The following is a 20,878-nucleotide window of genomic DNA, read 5'->3' as shown; positions in this document are numbered from 1 at the left end:
ACATGTTTTCTTTTGTGAGGTTTCTGTTCAAAATTTTTGCCCAGTTAAAAAATTTAGTTATTGGGACTTCCCTGGTGGCACAGTGGTTAAGAATCCACCTGCCAATGCAGGGGACATGGGTTCGAGCCCTGGTCTGGGAAGATCCCACATGCTGCAGAGCAACTAAGCCCGTGAGTTACAACTACTGAGCCTGTGCTCTAGAGCCTGCGAGGCACAACTACTGAGCCCACGCGCCTAGAGCCCGTGCTCCACAACAAGAGAAGCCGCTGCAATGAGAAGCCCACGCAGCAACGAAGACCCAACGCAGGCAAAAATAAATAAATAAATTTACATTTTAAAAATCTAGTTATTTTTCTCCTTGTTCTGATACATGTCCTTGGCTGAGGTATATGTGGTACAAATATTTTGTCCTGGTTTGTTGGCTAACTTTTTGTTTTCTTAGTGGTCTTCTTAGAAAAGTTTTAAATTTTGATGAAGCCCAATTTATCCATTTTTTTTATTATTTATGCTTTTTTGTTCTACCTAAGGAACCCTTGTCTTCCTAAGATCACGAAGATTTTTTCCCCCTGTTTTCTTCTGGAAGTATGAGAGTTTTAAGTTTCACGTTTAGGGCTGTGAGCCACGTGAGTTAATTTTTCTGTACGATGTAAGGTAAACATTCATTGTTTTTCCACGGAGAGATCTAGCTGTTCTAGTGCCATTTTTTCAAAAGACTTTCCATTTCCCAAGAAGTGCCTTGACACTTTCTTTGAAAATGTATATAGATGTGGGAGAAAGGTATATGCAAGGTATATTCAGATACTTAATCTGTAACTCTCAGTAGGATACCAGAGTGAAAGAGTGGGCCAAGCATTAAAAATAATTTATGTGGTTACGAATCTCTTGTTTTCATCAAATATAGTTTTCTTTTAAATATTTCTTGATGTCCATTCCAGAATGAATCGAGCAATTCCCTTTGATTCTAAAACCATGTGAAGAGTAACATCCATATTATGATAGCAGAAATCATTCCACCCATCATTTAAATATATAGGCTTTCTGGTGAAGAGCAGCTTTGTTCCAGATATTTGGGCTTGGTAATGTTCACAAATTCCAGAATTTTCTTTAAATGATGCAAAATGAAAAAATAGCACTCAATTTTACTCAAAAATCGAGATCTATAATATTGATAAAATCACCATAATTTAACTTTCTGTATTAGGAGTGCCAAAATAAGCTAATATTTAATTTTGAGACAAGGAAAGAAATAGAGAAAAAGAAAACCCAATGCCTATGAAAACAGACATCTAAAATTTTAATGATTTAAAAATAGCCTGTATATACAATGTGGGAAAGAGAGTGATACAGATTGAACATTTTGGTTTGGAAAACGTGAAATGTCACCACTTTGCTCAAGTCTGTCATCTCCTAGAAACGCACATTATACAATGAAATCTACAAGGACACTTTTCAACCTCTTCTTCGTTGATTTTTCAGCAACCTGCTTCTTCCTTCGCACACTCTTTCTTGTAACAATACAGCTTCTTCTGGCAGAGCAGAACGTCAAGAACTACAAGAGCGGTGGTTCTGAAAAGCACCTTCTAGGGTAAGTTTCACTGATTATTTTGTATCCCACTTAGATCATGCATCCTTCTCTCCTAAATCCTTTCCTGTTCCAATGATTTGGTTGTTTAAAACAAGCAAGCTCAATTAAGTCAAGGCATATATTGCAAACCAAAACGTTTTCCAATCGGCTGGAATAGCATCATTAAATAAAAACTGGACTGATAAACCGTAATTTGCTTCTTGACTTGGTAATACGTGACTACATTTACCCCCCGGGTAAGAAGTGTGATGAATCTGATGGCTTGTGGTGTGTTTGTGCTGTGCCAACCCCAGCAGGGATGAGAGGACAGACTATGGAATGGATGGCTGCTGTGCCGAGCTGGGAGACGGTGGTGGGCAGTGTGCACAGGGTCATTGGCCAGACAGAGCTGAAACGCCTAGATGGGCTCCATACAGCTGCTCTGAGTGCCGGGTCTGCATGTGCATGTTTTAGGGAGGGTACAGGATCAAGCATCGGATTCTCTTAGAGTGGGATGTGGCCTGGTGGCTCTAATGTTTAGGTGATCAAGGAACTGGCCAGTTTCCCTCAGGTAATGGGGTAGTAGCACCTAAGGGAATGTTGAGAGTCAGAAAGGCCCCTACTTACAACTGGCAGATGGGACCATCCTTCCTTTTGTGGATGATCATAGTCTGATGTGTCTTTATGAATTCCTGCTGCAAATAATATATTTTTTGCAAATCTAAAAACATCCTTTGGAAAATCGCATGGCCAAGTCACTCATAAATGCCAATAATCAAAAAGCCCTGCAGAAACACATCCTCTCCATGCTGAAACAACCCTAAGTGGGGACATGGCCCCTAAGTACACGTGTCACTCCTCCAGCACCTAACATGTCAGAGTTTGGATTAACATATACTTTCTGAAACTTTCTAAGAGGGCTTTTTCAACCAGAAGTGAGGCATCTTGCAATAACGTGCCCAAGACAGCCAGTTTTGGAAGGGGTTTCAAAAACAAAGACAAGGCATAGCATGCCTCCTTATTGGAAGGTGCACACCTGCAAATATACTATGCTTCCCAGACTTGGGAGTGACAGGCTCAGAATAATCGCTAGTATATGTAGAGCAATATTACAACCAGCTGGTATGTTTTCTAAAAAAACAAATGCAGCATTAGGAGGTGCTTACTAAGGTGCTTCTTAATTCATGGTTTTCAATGGAATGTATCAGACAAACATCTACGAACGAACATGAACACAGAGTCATACACACACACACGGACAGGATTCTGTACAGTTTACGTCTTAGATGCTTAGGTGTGTACACAAGAACCACGCAGGAAAAAAAAAGTTCCCCTAGAGTTCCCTGAATTTCCGAATGTCGTCTAACCCATCAAATGTTAAAATATTTCATTTTCATATAAAATATCTACAAAAATAGATAAGATTTACAAAAACCAGAGAGTATTTCCAGTTTTCCTCAGTAATCCAAGTCGGTCCCTCTTTTGCTGGTCTTCTTCTCAGAATGTCGCCATCTCCAGCAGAGAGCGCTTGAAGAGCTGCGCGTTCCTGGACAGGTCCGTCACCTGGTGGACCATCTCCTGCAGCGCGGAGGTGCTGGGGTAATGGAGCGCGGCCGTCTTGGTCGCCAGAACTATAGTCTTGAGCTGCTCGCAGAGCTGGTTGCTGGAGTTCATCACTTTGTTGCGAACGTCCTGGGCGGCCACCTGCCTTGTCAGCGTGTCGCCGATGAACACCAGTTTGTGGGCGCTGAGGATGACAAACTTGCTGTGCGCCACGAAGATCCGCGGGGGCTGGGCCGAGCTGAGGCAGCTGAAGAGAGCATCGATGGCGTTGAGGAGGGAGATGTAATGGGTCTCACACTGGTCGTAGTAGAAGCACAGCAGCTGCCTGTCCTGAGCGCCCACGCCGCTGCTGGTGCTTGGGAGGCTCTGGGAGGGCTTCCACTTGGAGATGTCGTTCTCCACGGGCTTTGTGATTTCTTGTTCCAGCAACTGGAACTGACTCAGCTGCAGGGAAGGAAAAAGCCGAGTTTGTTAAGGATGAGGCGGTGCGCCGAAATGGAAATTAACCAGGGCTTGCAGTTAAAACGTGGGGATCTTCATCCCAGTGTGAGGTGCTTATTAGATGCCAAGACTCGTCCAGTTGCCTGGCTTTCCTAAGTTGTGAAATGTAGAGGCTGACAAAGCGGATCCCTAAGGAATCCTCCAGCTCTGACTCCTGTTATTGGACATGATTGGTCTCTTCTGTCCTAAGGCTGGAAGGCAGCATAGGGTTTAAACCCAGCTCTGTTAGCTACACCTTTACGAAGGTTAAATGAGTTAATATTTGCAAAGTGCTTAGAATAGTGTTTGGTATAATGGAGACTAGGTAAATGTTTATTAAATGTTGAGTGGTGGTCAGGGAAAAGCAAACGTAGGGATCTCTTTGTCAAGTCAGTCACTGACAGTTTGCTCCTTCTGGGGGAAAGCCTTGACTTTGTCCCTTCAAGGCACTTAGATAAATGACAATTCATGACCCTTTTCTATTTCTCCTACTCTTTCTGTCCAGATTTATAAACGTTATTATCCAGCACTACAGGGTAGACTACTGCGTATAAATACACGTGCACTGTGGAGGAGAACTTCTCTAAGGGAATCTGAACGCAGGCTGTGCATCGTAACACAGACTCCCAGAGCGGTCGAAAGGAAGGGGCCTCACACAAGGTCAGACTCAGTGTTAGCTTTCTCCCTTCTCTCCTCACTGCCCCCAGCTGGTGTATTATTTGAACTGCAATGATAAGAATTTCCAGCTATTGCACCAAGTGTCAGGAGAGGCTCTCTTTTACAGGCAAGGACTATCTATCTGTGACTGGAGTTTAGGACTCAGTCTTCTGCCCTGAAATAGGGCTGGGTCTGAGCAGGGTCAACCTCACGCAGCTTCTCCCCTGAGAAGTGCACAGCGAGCTTTCCTTTTCTGTAGACCCTGTTTTCTTCTTAGGAATTACTATGATTTCAACAAGTTCCCCGAAGCCCTGCAGTCTTACTTGGCCAAATGCCAAAGCAAACATAAACAGATACAGGGCGATGCTTCAAGATATTCAGCTTATGCTTTTCCAAGTATGTTCATAAATATATCATCTCATTAGGTCGGAGGGGAGAGGGACTTTCTCATTTTATAGGGAAATAATCGAAGTTCAGGGAGGTTAAGTGACTTGCCTGAGGTCATATGATTGGTTGGCCAGAAAGCACAGATCAGAACTCTGGTTTCCTGAGTTCAGTGCGCCATTTCATGTCCCTACACGCCATTTCAGTTCATCCTAAAAGGCCTATAAATCCTCGATCCATTTCTCGTTATTTTTCTGCCCTTGTGTTAGCAATACCCATTATTATTTGCCCCACTCATGCCCAACTTTTGAATGAAACTGCCTTGCCCAAAGCCCTTAGTAAATGGACTTGGATATATTTTGAAAACACTGGATCCTGCCCTCCTCCCCTTAGATTGGACCAAGAACAGCCAAGCCATAGGCTTGGGTAATAGGGGAGAGATAGAGATAGAGATGATAGAGACAGAGAGACAGAGGGGAGATAGATAGAGATAGATAGGTAGATAATGGCCCAGACTCTTTTTGAAGGAACTTGATAAACCACAGAAGGGACTGACTATTAGCGAGGAAGCTGAGATGAAAAACTATATATAGGAAAGGCTCTGAGTGTCCAGCTGTGGGTTCAGTAAAGTTACAGGGGAGCCAAATGAGTAGCTAATCAGAGGAAACTGCCAGAAAATAGAGGCCAAGGAAGTCAATTTAGAGAGACACAAAGTTAGTACAAGAAGGAGAGGAAATTGACAGTCCTAGTTCTTTAAGACATGGCTAAATCTTCATTTTCTGTTCTTGAATTCCCCTATTATGGCTTGACTATAAAACACGTTTGCTGGGGCCAGCTTGAGAGGGTCTTGCTCCTTGAGACCAACCGCCTTAACCCAATAGTCTTAATAGGTTAGATGTACAGGCTTAGCCTGGAAAAACTGCTATTTGGACCTAGTCCAGGTACACCCAGCTAGATTACTAAGGCCACAGACCTTCTCTTTGTTCTTATACCCTATTATGTGCCTTGGAGCTTGTTTATGCCAAAGTGTACTGGGAGGATCAAAACCATGACCTTTTGAAGTTATACTTTCCTTACTAAGTGGGAAATCTTTTCAATACCAAGTAGTTTTTGTTCTGATTGAACGTACCTGATGATGTTCCAGCTGCATCTTGTTCTGTTTGATGATATTTTCTTTTTCCAGGAGCTCCTTCTGTTGCCTCTCAAACTCCTCCTTACCCTATTATTTTTCAACATAAAGAAAACATGACGTCACCACTATGATTCACTTATGCTAACAATTTCATTGACACACACATAAATACTCTTCCATTTTCCACTGCCTTGGCAATTTCCCGCATGCCCAGTTAGGCCCTGTGAACCCCAGGCAGGGGTTCTCGGCCAGACTTCCAGAGTCACTGTGTAGATGAGAAATGAAAACTGAAACCCATTTGCATGTGGGGTGCCATGCTCTCCGCTCCACTTCACCATTTTTGGAGGGCTAACCATGGTCCCCTTCAAACCTCCTTAAGCGGTACTTTTTCTCAGGGCTCTTTTCTAATAGATTATATGCAAACCCATTAACCTCTTAACGTGGGTCTAAACATGGCCCACACTGTATTTCTAGTTTCTTTCAATCATCTACAGCTCTACACCAAATTAGCATTTCCCAAGAGGCAGAGTTGGACAACCAGCCAGGTAAATGTTTAATGCCTCGGTCTACTCTCTCCCCATACTTTTCTTCAGCACAAGGTGTGGCTCTGCTCTCCCCTCCCCAGTTGTACGCAAAGCAACTGTGTGTAATAATCCTCAGGATGCTTCGTGGCTGTCAGTCAAATGAAAAGAATGGCAGAATAAGACAGTAAAGCAAATTCTAAATAATGGATCTTGTAGGATGTTTTAATCCCCCGAAGGGAAGGGGCAAGCTGTCAGGATCCCGAGTCAACCTGGTGGAGTTTCCACCTGTAGGACGCAGACTGTGACGGCCCGATTTCCATACGCCGTTAAGTTCTAGGTCAATTGGCAAATGCCCAGGGCTCTTCAAGCTAAGCCTATGGTGGCGTTAAGTTTCTCTGTGAGTAATTCTACACACGTACACATACACAGGATAGAGCTGAAGGGACCTTAGAAATTCAGAGGTTTTCAAATCTTTTTCCTTAACCGTGAAACACCCCTCGCCCTACTTTTTTTTTCAAATAAAGTGTCGTGCAGAACCATATCATGAAATGCAAACAGAAGTGGAGCTGGTATGTTTATTTGCGGGCCCACTAACCTACTTGGGGGGGTCTCCTTCTGCTTGCCTGAGGCATATCCATCAGATCTAATCCATCCCTGTGCTTCATTCATTTTGCAAATGAGGCAATGAGATGAGGTTACGTAAGTTGGTGACACAGTGTCACGGAAAAGTCTAGAGGACTCAGGACTCTCAGGCCAGTATTCTTCCTACTGGACAACACTGCCTCCAATCTGTGAACCATTCATCATGTTTCTGAACATTAATCTTGGTCTCCGCTCTGGTAGTCTAGCTAGCAGCCTTACAGGCATGAGCCCCAGGCCCCTGCGTGTGAATGTAGCTGCCTTAGGAGTCTGGTTCTTTACCTGGAGGTGGACGTAGTCGTAATCATCCATCCAGCTCCGTTCAGAGCCATCACTGCTACTACAGTCAGGGGGCTGGTCCTTGCCCAGGCTTGGGGGCAGCGGCTTGTTGAGGGCTGGAGCCTTGTGGTCCCCGGGATGCAGCAGCTGTACCTGGGAGCCGGCGTGTGGGCACTCAGCGGAGTTCGTGGTGCTCTCAGGCCCGCCGCCCTTCCCATGCGAGCTGCCAGGGCCCGGCTTGAAGAGGGCCTCCGCGTTGGTGTTGATGGTCGTGGTCAGCTGCTTGGCATCGTCTGGCACCGTCTTTGCCACCATCACGAACCGGTCCAGGTCATCCCATTTGTTCTGGGGCTTGTTGACGGCCAGCACGTTCAGGGACCAGCTGCATTCGTTTAAGTCGTGGCTGGTCTGGCTCAGGATCTGGTGGGAGTCCTCCAGCCGCTGGAGCTCCCGCCTCACCTTGTGGTGGAGCAGCGGCTCCGGCAGGCGGGAGGCGTTGGCCGCGGCGCCCCTGGCGAAGTGCAGGTAGTCCCTCAGGGCCAGCTCCACGCCGTCGACGGCGGCGCGCACCTCGTTGACGTGCCGCTCCATGTACCCGTAGCCCCGCCAGTCGGTGGTGACCAGCGCCCTCAGGCCCGAGACGCCCGTCTCCAGGGCCTGCTGCAGCCGGTGGAGCCTCTCGATGGCCGTGTCTGGGTCCAGGAAGAGCCTTTTGTCCTGGGCCGGCGAGGCGGACAGCGCAGAGTCCTTGGAGGTGGTGGAGGACGTGGACATGGTGCTCCGGGTGCTGCCGGTGCTGGAGAAGGACAGCCGGTTGATGCCGTCCACCACGTCCGGGGGGCCTTTGGCGTCCGGCGGGCTGTGCAGCGGCACGTCGTAAACCCCGTCCCTTTCCTCGAGGTTTGCTTTCTCGCTGGTTTCTGCTGGCGGTGCCAGAAACTGGACCCCCCGGGGGACATCGTAGGCGTCGTTCTGGGAGCCCCCGGGCTGGCCCAGCTGCGGGGCCGGGTGGCTCAGGGAAACGCTCTGGTGTCTCCGCGGCGCCAGCTCCGCTGCCCCTGCAGCGTCGCCGTTACATTTAGCGTGAAGGTCCTTCCCCAGGGGCTTGGTGCCGGCTGGGGGGATGTCATAAACGCCCTCGGGTCTGCCGTCGGGCCGGCCGGCGTGTCTCATGGGAGAGGGGAAGTCATACTCCTTCTCCCTAAGCCCGGCCTCATCTCTGCAGGCAGAGGGTGGAATGGCGTATCCCTGAAAAGCAAGTGGAGAGCGAAGCTGTTACTTGCTCAGTTGGCTCATGTGACGGTGCGGAAACTGAGCGGTACATCAGGATGAGGGCCAGGTGCTGCCTCCCCCTCGCTCGCCGTCCACCCCTCAGTGTCTCCCAAGGCCCGGCCCTGCCCTCACCTCCCCCGCCCTTTGACAAGTGCATCCTTCCCTGGCCTCCACGCCGCCTTGCGTGGACCCCTCCTGCCTGCGCTGCTCTCCTGGGCCCGCATTGCTGACCACCTCCTGGGTCTCCTTCCTCAGTGCTGCAGGCCGGGAGGGCAGATGATGCCTTAACAGCCCGGGCCAGGCGTCGGGAGGCCTAGGGTCTCTCCCGGACCTGTCAGCCGTGTGCTGCCCAGTAAACTGCTTCAATGTTCTGAGACACAGTTCCCTCATCTGTAGAATCAGGATAACTGTACTTCCTGGGCAGAATGAGTCCAATGCGTTAACCCATATATATATACGGCCTGAGTAAGCTGTGACACCCTATATAAACATGAGCTATATGAGATACAGGAGTTGCTTGCCAAATGGAATTGATTACCTTCTTATTGGCTCTCCTTACTGACTCCCCATTTTTTTAGCGGGGGCCCCTAAATATGGAATTCCTAGAATTATCTTTATTGCCGTTTCTTCCTCCCTCCCCCCTTCTCTTCCCTCCCTGTACTCTCTTACAAAGCCTAGCTTCTCCTCTTTGGTTTGTTTATCCCAGTACACACACACACACACACACACACACACACACACACACGTTTTTTGCTGCTCTGTAGTAGCTCACTTACCCCTTTGGTAGGAGGGATGTCATAGACCCCTTGAGGTTTTATCTCTCCCACTGGAACTGAGAACACGGGGCCTTTCACAGATGACGGTGGGATGTCGTACACCTGAAGAGAAACACCCTACCAGAGTTACCCAGCACGGAAATGTCTTATGCTTGTCATTTTTTATGTACTAAGCTTTTAATGACGGATTTATTTACCAGGTTGTGTGTTCCCTTGCCCTTTGGCTGAATTCTATGTAATAAAGTGTTGATGGAATTTTTCTTTTTCAATTTTGTATTCTTTGACTTAGATTGAATATAAAAATGATCTTAGGTGAACTGTCTACACTGTACTTTAAATTGTAGCTTCAATTTTACGCTGCCTGATAAACTGATAAGCAATAAAAGCTTTGTTAGATCAAAGCCTCGATTTCCTAATAAAGCAAATCCAGAAAACATAACTTAAATAACATTGGCTAAAATGGCCCCTGGATAGACAACCTAAATAAAGCGTCACAGGACATGTACATATTTTGTGAACTTCCCTTTCCTCTGTAGCCCTGAAGGAAAGCTGCCCTCTCCCCCAGTGACCACATTTCTGGTACGCACCCCGTGAGCGGTCTGGGAAGGAGGAACATCGTAGACGTCCTTTTGGTATCTGGATGGGTACTCGTACACGTAGCCATGGCCTGTCCTCATCGGCGTGATCACCTGTGGCAGGAAGACACAGGGGTAAAATTCCAAGCCGAGTCCTGAGGGCACCTCCCAGCCTCCTGATGAGACACTCCACCCTCATCTTTCACCCGACTAAAAAGAAAGAAAGAAAGAAAGAAAACAAAACACACACACACACACACACACACACACACAAAGAAAGAGGGAAGAGACAAAAGGAAGGAGACAAGGAAGGAGACACCAGGCCCGTAAACTTTTAAGTCCCTCTTGAATCCCAGCGAAGAACCATCCCCTGAAATATCTCTGTCCCCATTCCTCATGGTAACAAAATCACCTCAAAGTTAGTCAGATAAAGTCTCAATTCCCAAAAGGTACTTGAAAGGAGAATCATGTTTGAATTATGAAAGTCCTAGATCAACCCTTTGGAGCATCAAAAGCACAGCATTTAAAAAAAAAAAAAAAAGGCTCTGAAACTATTTGTAAATAGAGTTCAGCCACTTAAAATTCTTCTCATACCTTCCCCAGGAAGCCTCTTCATCTGACGTTATTATGATTATAACTAAAATTCCATAGGCCACTAGAGTACTTTTATGAAGCTAAGGCTCACACAGCGCTGCCCTTAGAAGCCTCCAGGAGCTTTCATTTTAACGAATGAAACACATGAAATACTGAGTCTGGGAGCCGACCAGGAAGAGAGTTGAGGTCTAATCATTTTCCCATTTCCACCGGGGAAGCAAACATCCAGACGGTACCTACGTCCAAGTGATGTCAAAAGTAAAGTACACTCATCGCAGCTCGAGCATCTGGAACCAATGTCAATGACACAAATCTCACCCGACAGGCTCGCATTTTCATATCTACACACTTCATTGTGTCCTAAGCACAGGTAGAGAAACGACTGGAACTTAAACTCCTCTGAAAATATATTTAATCCCCCCCAAAGCTTCTAAACGACTAGGGTCTTGTTTCTGCCTAACCCCTGTCCCCCGAATGCTAACAGCACCCACCTAAGTATTGCTCATGACATTTGCGAGGACACTGCAAATTAGGAAGAGTTTGTTGTTCCCTAAGAAACCATCATCTTTTATCCTTTCTCTAATGTGAAAACTCTGGCGTCAGGCTGCCTGCAAAACTATGCGAAAAATGCTCATATCCATCTTACCCCGAAATGGGTGGAACTCAGCCAAATGCACAATGCCCTTCTCCCTGGGGGCTCTAAATGCCCGAGATCAATTTGCTTTTAAATCCCTGGTGCTTGTAGCTGATTATGTCTTGCAATGAAGGTAAAAGAGATTAGCATGCAGCCACCATCCCATCCAATCTCTCCACTGCCTCTGTTTTCAAAAAGGAATCTCTTGCTTTAAGGTTTGTTGGCATGCAACATACAGAACCACTTTACAAAGTGGCTACTGTACTGTGCAGAGCAAATCTTCCTTTTTAAAGCAGGATGCTCTTCGCTCAAGAAAGATACACTGTGTTCCCAATGCCCTTATATAATTTTTTTCTTCACTCACTATTGTCCAGGAGAGAAATGAAGTTATCTTCTCTTGGTCTATATCATCAGCTCCTCTATTTATAGCTCTCTGTTTTGGCTGTTTAATAGAACCTGCTCACAGCGCCGCTTTTGTTCAGTCTACAAGTTTCTAAGAGTGGATTCTATCCAAGGTTGCCAAGTTAGTAATAACGCTAATGGAAAACCAAGGCTGGTTATGCTGAAGGCCAGCAGACGGGTTTCATCTTTAGTTTAAAAAAGGGAGCGGGGCTGGGAGATAGATGGGGTGGTGCTACTATCTGAAAATAGCGCTTGGTGACATGTAAACATAAGGGACAACCTCAGGAAGGCGGGTCGCCAGTGAGGCTCTGCCTTGCCTTTGCAGATCGTCCCTGGCAGGGAGCATTAATGCTTCCCAGTATTTAAGGTCTCACTTCCTGACAAATGTCACAGAACCCCCCGCGTGCTCTCTCTTTCTCATTTAGAGGATGCCTGTGGTCATCTGGTTTTTTAAAAACTTTGCATTCCAAACCAGTCATTTTCCTTGTTTATGCATTAAAAGAAACAGATGGTGAAAAACCACAGGGGGAAAAAGCCAACAAAATACAACCTTCCCCAATGCCAGCATCCTGATGTTACTATCCAATTCCCACCGGTCCACGAATGTCATGGAAATGGGACCGGGGTTATGCGTCTGGTCAGACACAGGCAGGGCACAGAGTGAGCCCCTTTGTGACGCCTGAGAGAACAAGGAGCTGGACGTCCTCTACTTTTGGACCTTCTCCTCCTCACCCCATGGCTTGGGTCACTTTCATGCCAATTGTGTGTTCTCTCCTCAGAGGAAAGTGCTGACTGTTCTGTACCTTACAAAGTATCCAGTTTTGTGGTTCATAAGGCCTTTTCTTCCTGCTTGACATAGTACACAAAAACCTTTCTACTTTCCCAGGATTACTGAACCTCAGCCTATGAGGAACACCAAGGTCTAGCTAAGGGGATTGTACATTTGGGAAGAAATCTCCTGGGCATTTGCACAGCAAGGCACTGATGTAATTGCTACACAAAGGGCATCTTAAAAACTAATTTTCTCAATGAAATCAAGTCAGGTTTTTCATTTCCTTTTTCCCTCCATTTGTTTTTCTTTCCTGCATTCCTTTCATTCTGCGTATTTATTTATAGTTATAAGGGCTTAGCCTTAGGAATTACCAAACTGACCTCTTAGTTCTTTAGCGTTGCCACAAAGGGGGCTGAACCGTGGGCTCCCCAGGGCTCTGTGACCGACTACTTTCCTGGCTCCCCTGCAGAGGATTTGCATTTTCCAAATATGGATTTTCTGTCCAGATGAGGAATCCAACCTTCCTTGGACGTTAGTATACTGTTCTTGTCAACTAATGGAAAAGTCTGAAGGTGGACACTTTGAGAAGAGCTATGAAGCAGAGAAGGGCAGACTAGAGACGTTTAGAAAGGGAAGAGTCCATGGAATAAATCTCAGAGGCCGGACCCCGGCAGGGGAGGATCTAAAGCCTGGAGGTTGGGGTCACGTTAGCTCTCTACCAGTTCCGCTTGTAGAAAAAAACAAGCAAACATACATGACTTACCCCAGCCCACACTTTGATTCACACCATTTTGAGCCTCAGATTCTGGGCAGCACGAGCTTTTTAGAGATGGTATTAAGACTTCTGCGTCTCATAATTTTGAGAGCCGTGCATGCTGAAATTTGAAAGGGGAGTCTGTGTCCGGAGTAGCAGCGAGGGCTAGGGAACATTGAAAACCACCAGGTGTGAGAGTCAGTGGGCTGGGACAGAGCCCTGAGGTCTGTCATTCGTGTCTCCACATTCAGTTGGCTTGAGTTCGCACCTGTGGCAGAGCCAGGGCTTTATGCTTAGATGCCTGTGGGCTGAGCAGGCTGGGTGAAGGGAGAGATAAGCCGGGATCCTGTGTTGGGGACACAGAATTCATACTCTTTTGAAAGGTGGCAGCCAGTCCTCAGCTCCAGCCAACCACCATCCTGAAAAAATACTCCCTGTGTTGCCAGATCTTTCCAATTTTCATGAGAAGTCAGAGGGGGGTTCCTTAAAAAACTAAAAATAGAATTACCATATGACCCAGCAATCCCACTACTGGGCATATACCCAGAGAAAACCATAATTCAAAAAGGCACATGCACCCCCATGTTCACTGCAGCACTATTTACAATAGCCAGGTCATGGAAGCAACCTAAATGCCCATCGACAGACGAATGGATAAAGAAGATGTGGCACATATATACAATGGAATATTACTCAGCCATAAAAAGGAACGAAATTGGGTCATTTGGAGAGATGTGGATGGATCTAGAGACTGTCACACAGAGTGAAGTAAGTCAGAAAGAGAAAAACAAATATCGTATATTAATGCATATATGTGGAACCTAGAAAAATGGTACAGATGAACTGGTTTGCAGGGCAGAAATAGAGACACGGATGTAGAGAAGAAACGTATGGACACCAAGGGGGGAAATTGGAGCGGGGGTGGGGTGGTAGTGGGATGAATTGGGAGATTGGGATTGACATATATACACTAATATGTATAAAATAGATAGCTAATAAGAACCCGCTGTGTAAAAAATAAATAAAATTTAAATGATAAAAAAAAAAGAAATCTGGATTTTTATGTGATACCTGATTTTGGAAATTGGCTCAAATATTTCAAACAGCATCTTGGCCAAATGACACGTCTCTGGCCCCCAGGGTGCCCGGTTCTTGCTTTCATCTGTGTATTTCTTCCTTCCTCCTCAGTCCGAGGGCAGGACCTGAAAGCTCTTCACCAGTTCTGTGCTTTGGCAAGACTGAACCACTCCATTTCTCATAGATGCCCTGCGTGCCACACCTCTGCGTCTTCACTCACACTGTGTCTTTGTCTAAGATGCTCATCTTTCTTTCCTCATGTGCAAACTTAATTCAATTTTCAGGGCCAACCTGAGTGCCTCTCTCCCACAAAGCCTTTCTCAGACAGATACAATATCTCCGTCCTTGGAACCTTCCACGTGTGCATATACATCTCTAACACTGCTTAACCCTTGAGGTTTCACTGTTTCAGACCATCTCTTCTCTTCTCTTAGCATTGTGGAGACAGAGACCATTTCTCCTCCATTTGTATATAAACAGCAGGGCCTAGCAGAGTGCCTTGAATACAGTAGATCTTGGATAAGCGTATTGACTGAATATATTAATGAACTAAAGGAAAACTCAAGGCTTTTCTTAAGCAAACTGGTGTGGATCTGGAGAGGACACTAAACAGGTCTGCCTATAGAGGATGAGGTTGGTTTCCAGGTAAGTCAGCTCTAGGATGAGTGGGACCCATGGGATAAGGGGCATGTCTTATCAGCCATGCATGGTAGTGCTGGGCAAGTGGGGTGGCCAAGAAAGCAGGGTGAATGTTAGGTAAAGTTGAGAAATCAGATACCATGGAAGAATTATCACCTGCACCACTATTTGGTGCAAACCATGGTTGGATGGCGGCCAAGAAGGGCCACTAGATGGTTTCCTTTTTCCCAATCTAGAGCTTGCATGTGACCCAAACACCTGCATTCTTCTCAGCCACAAGCCAGAAACATATGGGGGAGTTTTACAAAAAGAAATGAAAACTAACTCTGCTTTTTACCTTAACATCAGAAAAAAAATACAATAGAAAGGAACAGGAGTCATGCTTTCTCTAGTTCTGAAAATATGTGACAGGCCTGTGTTGCATGAAGTCTTCTACCAAAGGCCAAGGCCACATTGGGTCTTTGGCTCATTGAAAGGATTAGGTCTGATGAGGGGAGTGATTGAGAACGTAAGCTGGACCCAGGCAGAGCTGGATCTAGATCCTGGCTCTACCACTTAGTAGCTGTGACGACATGACCAAGGTATTTCCTGGCCTGTTTCCTCATTAGTAAAACAGAAGTAATCATAGTTAGAGGCTATTAGGAGTATTAAATGAGATCAAGTACGTAAAGTACCTGGCAAAGCATAAACCCGTAATCCTCAGCTATTTTTATCATAATTGTTACCTAGGTTAAGCAGATTTTACTTTTGGGCTTAAACTGTGGACTAGGTAATTCAGATCAATCACCCTAATGAAGACAGCTTTAAAAAAGTGAGGAGAATATATGAAAAATCTTCTTGATAACATCAAAAGTTAAAAGATAGTAAAGAATTACCAGGTCAAAACTGAAAAGTGGAGAAGGAATTCATAGAGGGAAGCCCAAATTTTGAGGCTGCTTTTTCTCTGGGGGCATTTGCTGATCTAAAACAGGTCTGAGGGGCTACATTGTGTTTTGTCAGCTTCTGTGGGGGAAGGGAAACATTGGACTCTAGGGCTCACCAAGGTAAGGGTCCTGATAACCATCCTGCAGTTTGGGTTGGGACCCTAAGGGCTGCATGCGAAAGTAAGGAGTAGCTGGAAGTGAACCTACCCTTGTACAGGCTGAAGCTAGGTTTTAAGTCATCAGGCTTGGCAAGAACATCTCAAAGCCTGAAATTAGATTTATATGTGCTTGTGAGGCTGGCAGAGGAAGTAAAATCCTCTCTGGATTTTTACTCTCTCTGAACAGCTTTATAGGCCTTGTATTATGTCTACAAATATTTTCAAAAAACCACAATGTCCAACACACAATCAAAGATAACTAGGAATTCAGGAGACAAGGCAACAGAAACAAGAACAAACCAGCCAATTCCTGCTTCCTTCCAAACAGGATGAGGATGGTTCTGTCTTGGTGATCACAGATCTCAGGGCTGTTTGCTTTCAAAATGTTTCATGATTAAACCATAGGAGAATACAAAATTTAATCATTCCTAGATTTAAGTCATGTAAAAAGAAACTAATCTTCACAAATGTACACAGTGTTCCCAGTGAGGTCTACAAGGCAATGGGAATTTCAAATTAAAGTGGTACATGACAAGAGACTTTTGCCCTTGGTGATCATCAGTGTATTTACTTGGGTTACTATTTTACTCTGGTCATATCAGTGTTGCCATTGTCACAGTTATCACCATAACAGCACAAGACACACCAGTGGAAAACCCCAGGAGAAAACGTGCTTTATAATCTGAGAGATAAAGATATTTATCCAAGAGAAAGACAGCAAAGTCCCAAACCCAAGAGACTTTATTGAATTTCTCCTCTGCATTTCTTTTCAGTGGAAGAGCACATGCTGGGTTTGTCAAGAGGATCTCACCAAGAAGTAGGACGCATACCCATGAGGAATGTCTAGAAGCAAAACACTTTCTATAAAGACAACTTCTGTTCACACGGTATCACTTGTACCAAGGTCTCAGCAAGTCTACTTGGGGGTGTTGCTTCCCTTGGGCATCTAGTTTGTCTCCTTAAAGCTGAGCTGGTGGGAGCCTGGGATGGGGCATAGCAGAAACAGAGGCCCCGTGGTTAGGAGAGCTTCAGCAAGATGCTGCCCATTCAGGGGTGCGCTGGGGGAAGTGGGAAGGGAGCAGGCTGTGCCATTCACGAAGGCAGATCCTCCTGACCACCCACCGACCCTGTGAAAGCCGATTAATAGGGTCTCAGGTCCCGCCATGTTCTGTGCTCCCTTGCACCAGCCCTACTGCTCACATACTTATCACAAATTCTCATTTCTCTCCTCCAACACTCGCCCGTGTTTTGACTCTTTCCCTCCTTCCATGCTATCAGCAATCCGAAAGAAGAACAAAACAGTAAAAAGGATGCAGAAAAATCCTCCTGTTTGACTGAAAGAATTGGGTAGAGTGGATGAGACCAAGATGGGAAGGGGAGGAGCCCGGGGAACTTCAGCAGCATTGGTCCTGTTCTAGTGTATTATTATCATTCATAGTTCTACACTGGATGTATGCACGTATCAAAAAAAAAAATTCAAAATCGTAAAAATAGAATTTTTTATAATTTTAACAAAATTCTAAAAAGTAATAAGAAATCCCACTTGGAGGGGTAGGGAGGAATCTTTTGTCACTCTTTTCAGTTTCTGTATCCCATGATTTAATTGTGTCCAAGTCTCTACAATCCAAAGCAACATTAGGAATGGTGTGAATTACACAATCCTTTGCTTCTGATATCTAGGTAATGCCTCGATAATGGCCCAGTGGAGTTTACCCATGAATCCGGCAGAGCAGGAATGTGTGTAACCAGCTCCTGGTGTCCTGGTGTTCTGCCCTAAGGCCTACTCAAGAACTGCGCAACCCAGGTGGTGCTCAGGAAACGTAATGGGTAATTGTTGAGAAGTTAAAAAGTGCCACTGTGCCATAATGATTACAGTACAGATTTATAACCTCGCCATTAACAGCACCTAAGATCATCTGAATCCAAGAGTAGGCCTCACTGATTAGCAGCCATCTTTTGCATTTTTCTAGACATATGTGGAAAGTAAAATTACATTGCTACCTGTCTTTCTTTAATTCCTTGACACCCAGTTTTATTTATACTATCTCTGGGACCTGTACATTAACAAGAGTATTTTGATTTCTAAAACTGCCTGTTGGAAAGGACTTATTTCACTTAAATGCCCTTAAAAAGCATTAACAGAGCCACCACAGTATTTATTCGATCTTATAAGAACCTCTTTGTCTTAAAGCCCATGATCTGTGTGACGCTTTCCCTTTAAAGAAAACCCTAGGAAAAGAAACATCAGAATTATCAGTGACTGCTCATTAGAACTTGGATCCCATTTCCAGAAACTGCAAAGTTATCGAGGTTTGTCTGTTTCAAATCCAAGATTACTTGTTGCTTTTCTCTGACTGGATTTATTAATTCTCTATAAATTCTTTCTGCCCCACTTGGGTGTAGCAGTGAGCCCATTTATTTATTTGTTATAGCAACAATGTAACAAAAACTGAGCTCGGCCTTAAACATACACCCTCATGGGCCCCAAGCTCCGTTAACCCTTCCTACTGCTTCTCTCGTGCTCATCAAGATTTCTTCCCCTGTATTTTGGGAGGTGATTTACTTTCCTTCAAAGACATTTTGATGTCTGATTTTATGCTAGAATGTAGCCTTTTGCTAGCCACGTCTAAATCACTGCCAGGCTCTTTTTTCAAATGAGGAAAAAGTCACAACTGAAAGCTCAGAGGTGGAATGGCGCTCCTGGGTCACTTTCCTTTGACACAGCGTTTGGACGGCAAACCACTCCATACAAACAGTGCCCCGATTGTCAGGCCTCCAGCATGTCTCCCCTGCTGCTTTCAGGAAGCTCTTTGTGTAGCAAGTGCTAAAGCAATATTTAGTTATGGAGTGACCAAGCGCCAAAGAGCAGCTAGAAGCGTTTAAACATGAAAGAACATGATGGGAAATGACTTCTGGATTCTGCAAGTGTTTGAGGTGTTTCTCTGGACAAAGCTGAATACAGCCCGGGACAGAGGTGGCCACAGCACAGCCATTTTTTTATATCTCATGGACCGAAATGTTCTTTGAGTGAAAACTATAAAAGTCACGAGCATTTTGGTTCTTTTTTTGTCCAAATAAATTCAACAAACCACTAAGCACTAAATCTAGATTTTTGAATTGGATTTTAGAGAGGTGCCCACAGACAGCCTTAAAGGGATGCGATTATGGAAAGAGGAAAGGGATGAGAATTTCTGCACCCAGATGCCTATGGGTATCGTCTCCTCCTAAATAGGTACAGGAAAGACGCTGTGACTTAACTGGGAGAAACGACATGATGGAGGATGGAGCAAACAGCTCACACGGCAGAACTTGGTGCCAGCTCTGAATGGCGCTGACCCAAGGCTGCGGCAGGGCTGTCGCTTAAAGAGGCATCAGACCCATCAAGGGTCTCACCCAAGCCGAGAGGGTGAAACAGAGGAAAATGGGCAGAAAACGAGTTCCAGGATGACACACTGTCTTAGCTCTTGGTAACAAAGCAGGGAGGAGAGTTTTTAACGAGGCGCTCCCCGGAAGGGTTCTCATGTATGGGACCAAGTCCGCGAACTCTGCGGCCCCCCGCTCAGCACCCCTGACCCCCCTCTCCCGTGCTCCTGCCTGCTCCTTGCTTTCTAAGACATGGTTCTATCCTCTAAAGGAGACTGCGGTTTCCAGATAGAAAGGTGGACAGGATCCTAAAGGAAGGTAAAAGAAGGATATGCCAAAACGTAGGGGTCAACTGAAATTTACATCAACGCCTGAGTGTCTTTTCTTCTTTCTTAAGAATCTTGAGGCCAAGTCGTTTTACTACTTTTCAAGTGACTCTGGGAAAGAATCAGATAAGGATGTCTGGGTCATAAAATTTTAGCCAAGACCATTAAGCGATAATCCAACCCTACTCTCCATTTCACAGTTGAGGGGACTAAAGTTTCAGAGGTTATTCAGCTCGATGACCACAGGGGTGTGAAGGAGCACCTCGGTTAGCAGGGTCCAGCAGCGCATCAGGGCCCCCCCTTCCAGTGCCATGTTGGCTACACAGTGTTTATAGGCTACACAGTGAGACAGATTAACTTCACAAATAAATACTTCTCTAACTTCACAAATAAATACTCCTAAAGAAAGTTACTTCCTTATTTGAGAGGCAAAACTTGAAATCTGGGTATCTTATGTTTTGGGGGTGTCCCTTTCACACTGGCAAGCCAGTTCTGGGAGATTTGACTGTATCTGGTTAAATGAAGTTATTCACTTGGAGCAATGTGAAGTCATTTGAAAAGACGGTGTTTCCAATGGCAGAGAAAGCCACCGTAGCAGTACGTTGGTACCACGGTCTTTACAGCACCTCGATGACCCGTTCAGGCCTTCTGAGGGTCAGCCTGCCCTGGAGCAAGTGACTGCAGCCGGGTGGCAGGCATCTCCTTGGTCGTTAGCTCAGACTCCCTCAGCATTGAGGCTATGCTCTGGATCTGAGGTGGGAGCCTTTGGCAGTGCCTTTCATTCTTTCTGACCAACAGGATGCTTTTTAGCATGCAGGGTTCTGGTGAGCTGGAATTGCTCATGAAGTGTTTAAATATGCCCTCTTATTTTAGGGCTTGGCAACATCAACCATTAGCTGGGATGTAAAATTCATTAGCTTCAGAGTCAGACAGACGTGGGCTCAAATATCAATCCTGCCTCTTCCTAGAGGTATGTCCCTCAGCAAGTTCACTTCTCAGACCTCAGATTCCTCCCCTGTAAAGTGGAGGCTGTGACGAACACCTTATGAGACTGTTGGGAGGATTAGATGAGATTATGCACGTAACGCCCCTAACGTGCAACCAAGCTCAAAGGCACCTGCAAGTCACCCCACTTTAGCTCTAAAACGATTCTTAAAAGAAGTGAGTAGCTTAATAACATGCTGAAACACGAAAACGCATAACTATTCTGAGAAATAACTGGTTTAAGCACACCATGCTTTAAGAAAAGCAAGTATTGGGCTTCCCTGGTGGCGCAGTGGTTAAGAATCCACCTGCTAATGCAGGGGACACGAGTTTGAGCCCTGGTCCGGGAAGATCCCACATGCCACGGAGCAACTAAGCCCATGTGCCACAGCTACTGAGCTTGCGCT

General features: G+C 45.6%; 1 protein-coding gene across 1 annotated transcript in view; it reads right to left on the bottom strand.

The window, feature by feature from the left end:
• Nucleotides 1–1,267: 1,267 nt before the first annotated feature.
• Nucleotides 1,268–20,878, bottom strand: part of NEDD9 (neural precursor cell expressed, developmentally down-regulated 9) — a 45,628-nt gene continuing 26,017 nt past the window's right edge. The window contains exons 3-7 of the mRNA XM_068557501.1: nt 9,858–9,959; nt 9,271–9,372; nt 7,226–8,470; nt 5,778–5,867; nt 1,268–3,571 (exon numbers count right to left, since the gene is read on the bottom strand). Coding sequence (XP_068413602.1) covers nt 3,062–3,571; nt 5,778–5,867; nt 7,226–8,470; nt 9,271–9,372; nt 9,858–9,959 — 2,049 coding nt within the window. The 3' untranslated portion in view covers nt 1,268–3,061. The remainder of the gene's footprint in view (nt 3,572–5,777; nt 5,868–7,225; nt 8,471–9,270; nt 9,373–9,857; nt 9,960–20,878) is intronic.

The sequence above is a fragment of the Eschrichtius robustus genome, chromosome 12 (assembly GCF_028021215.1).
Source record: "Eschrichtius robustus isolate mEscRob2 chromosome 12, mEscRob2.pri, whole genome shotgun sequence".
In the NCBI taxonomy this organism is placed as follows: domain Eukaryota; kingdom Metazoa; phylum Chordata; class Mammalia; order Artiodactyla; family Eschrichtiidae; genus Eschrichtius; species Eschrichtius robustus.
The sequence above is the reverse complement of the archived record's forward strand: the minus strand, read 5'-3'. Positions and strand labels throughout refer to the sequence as shown.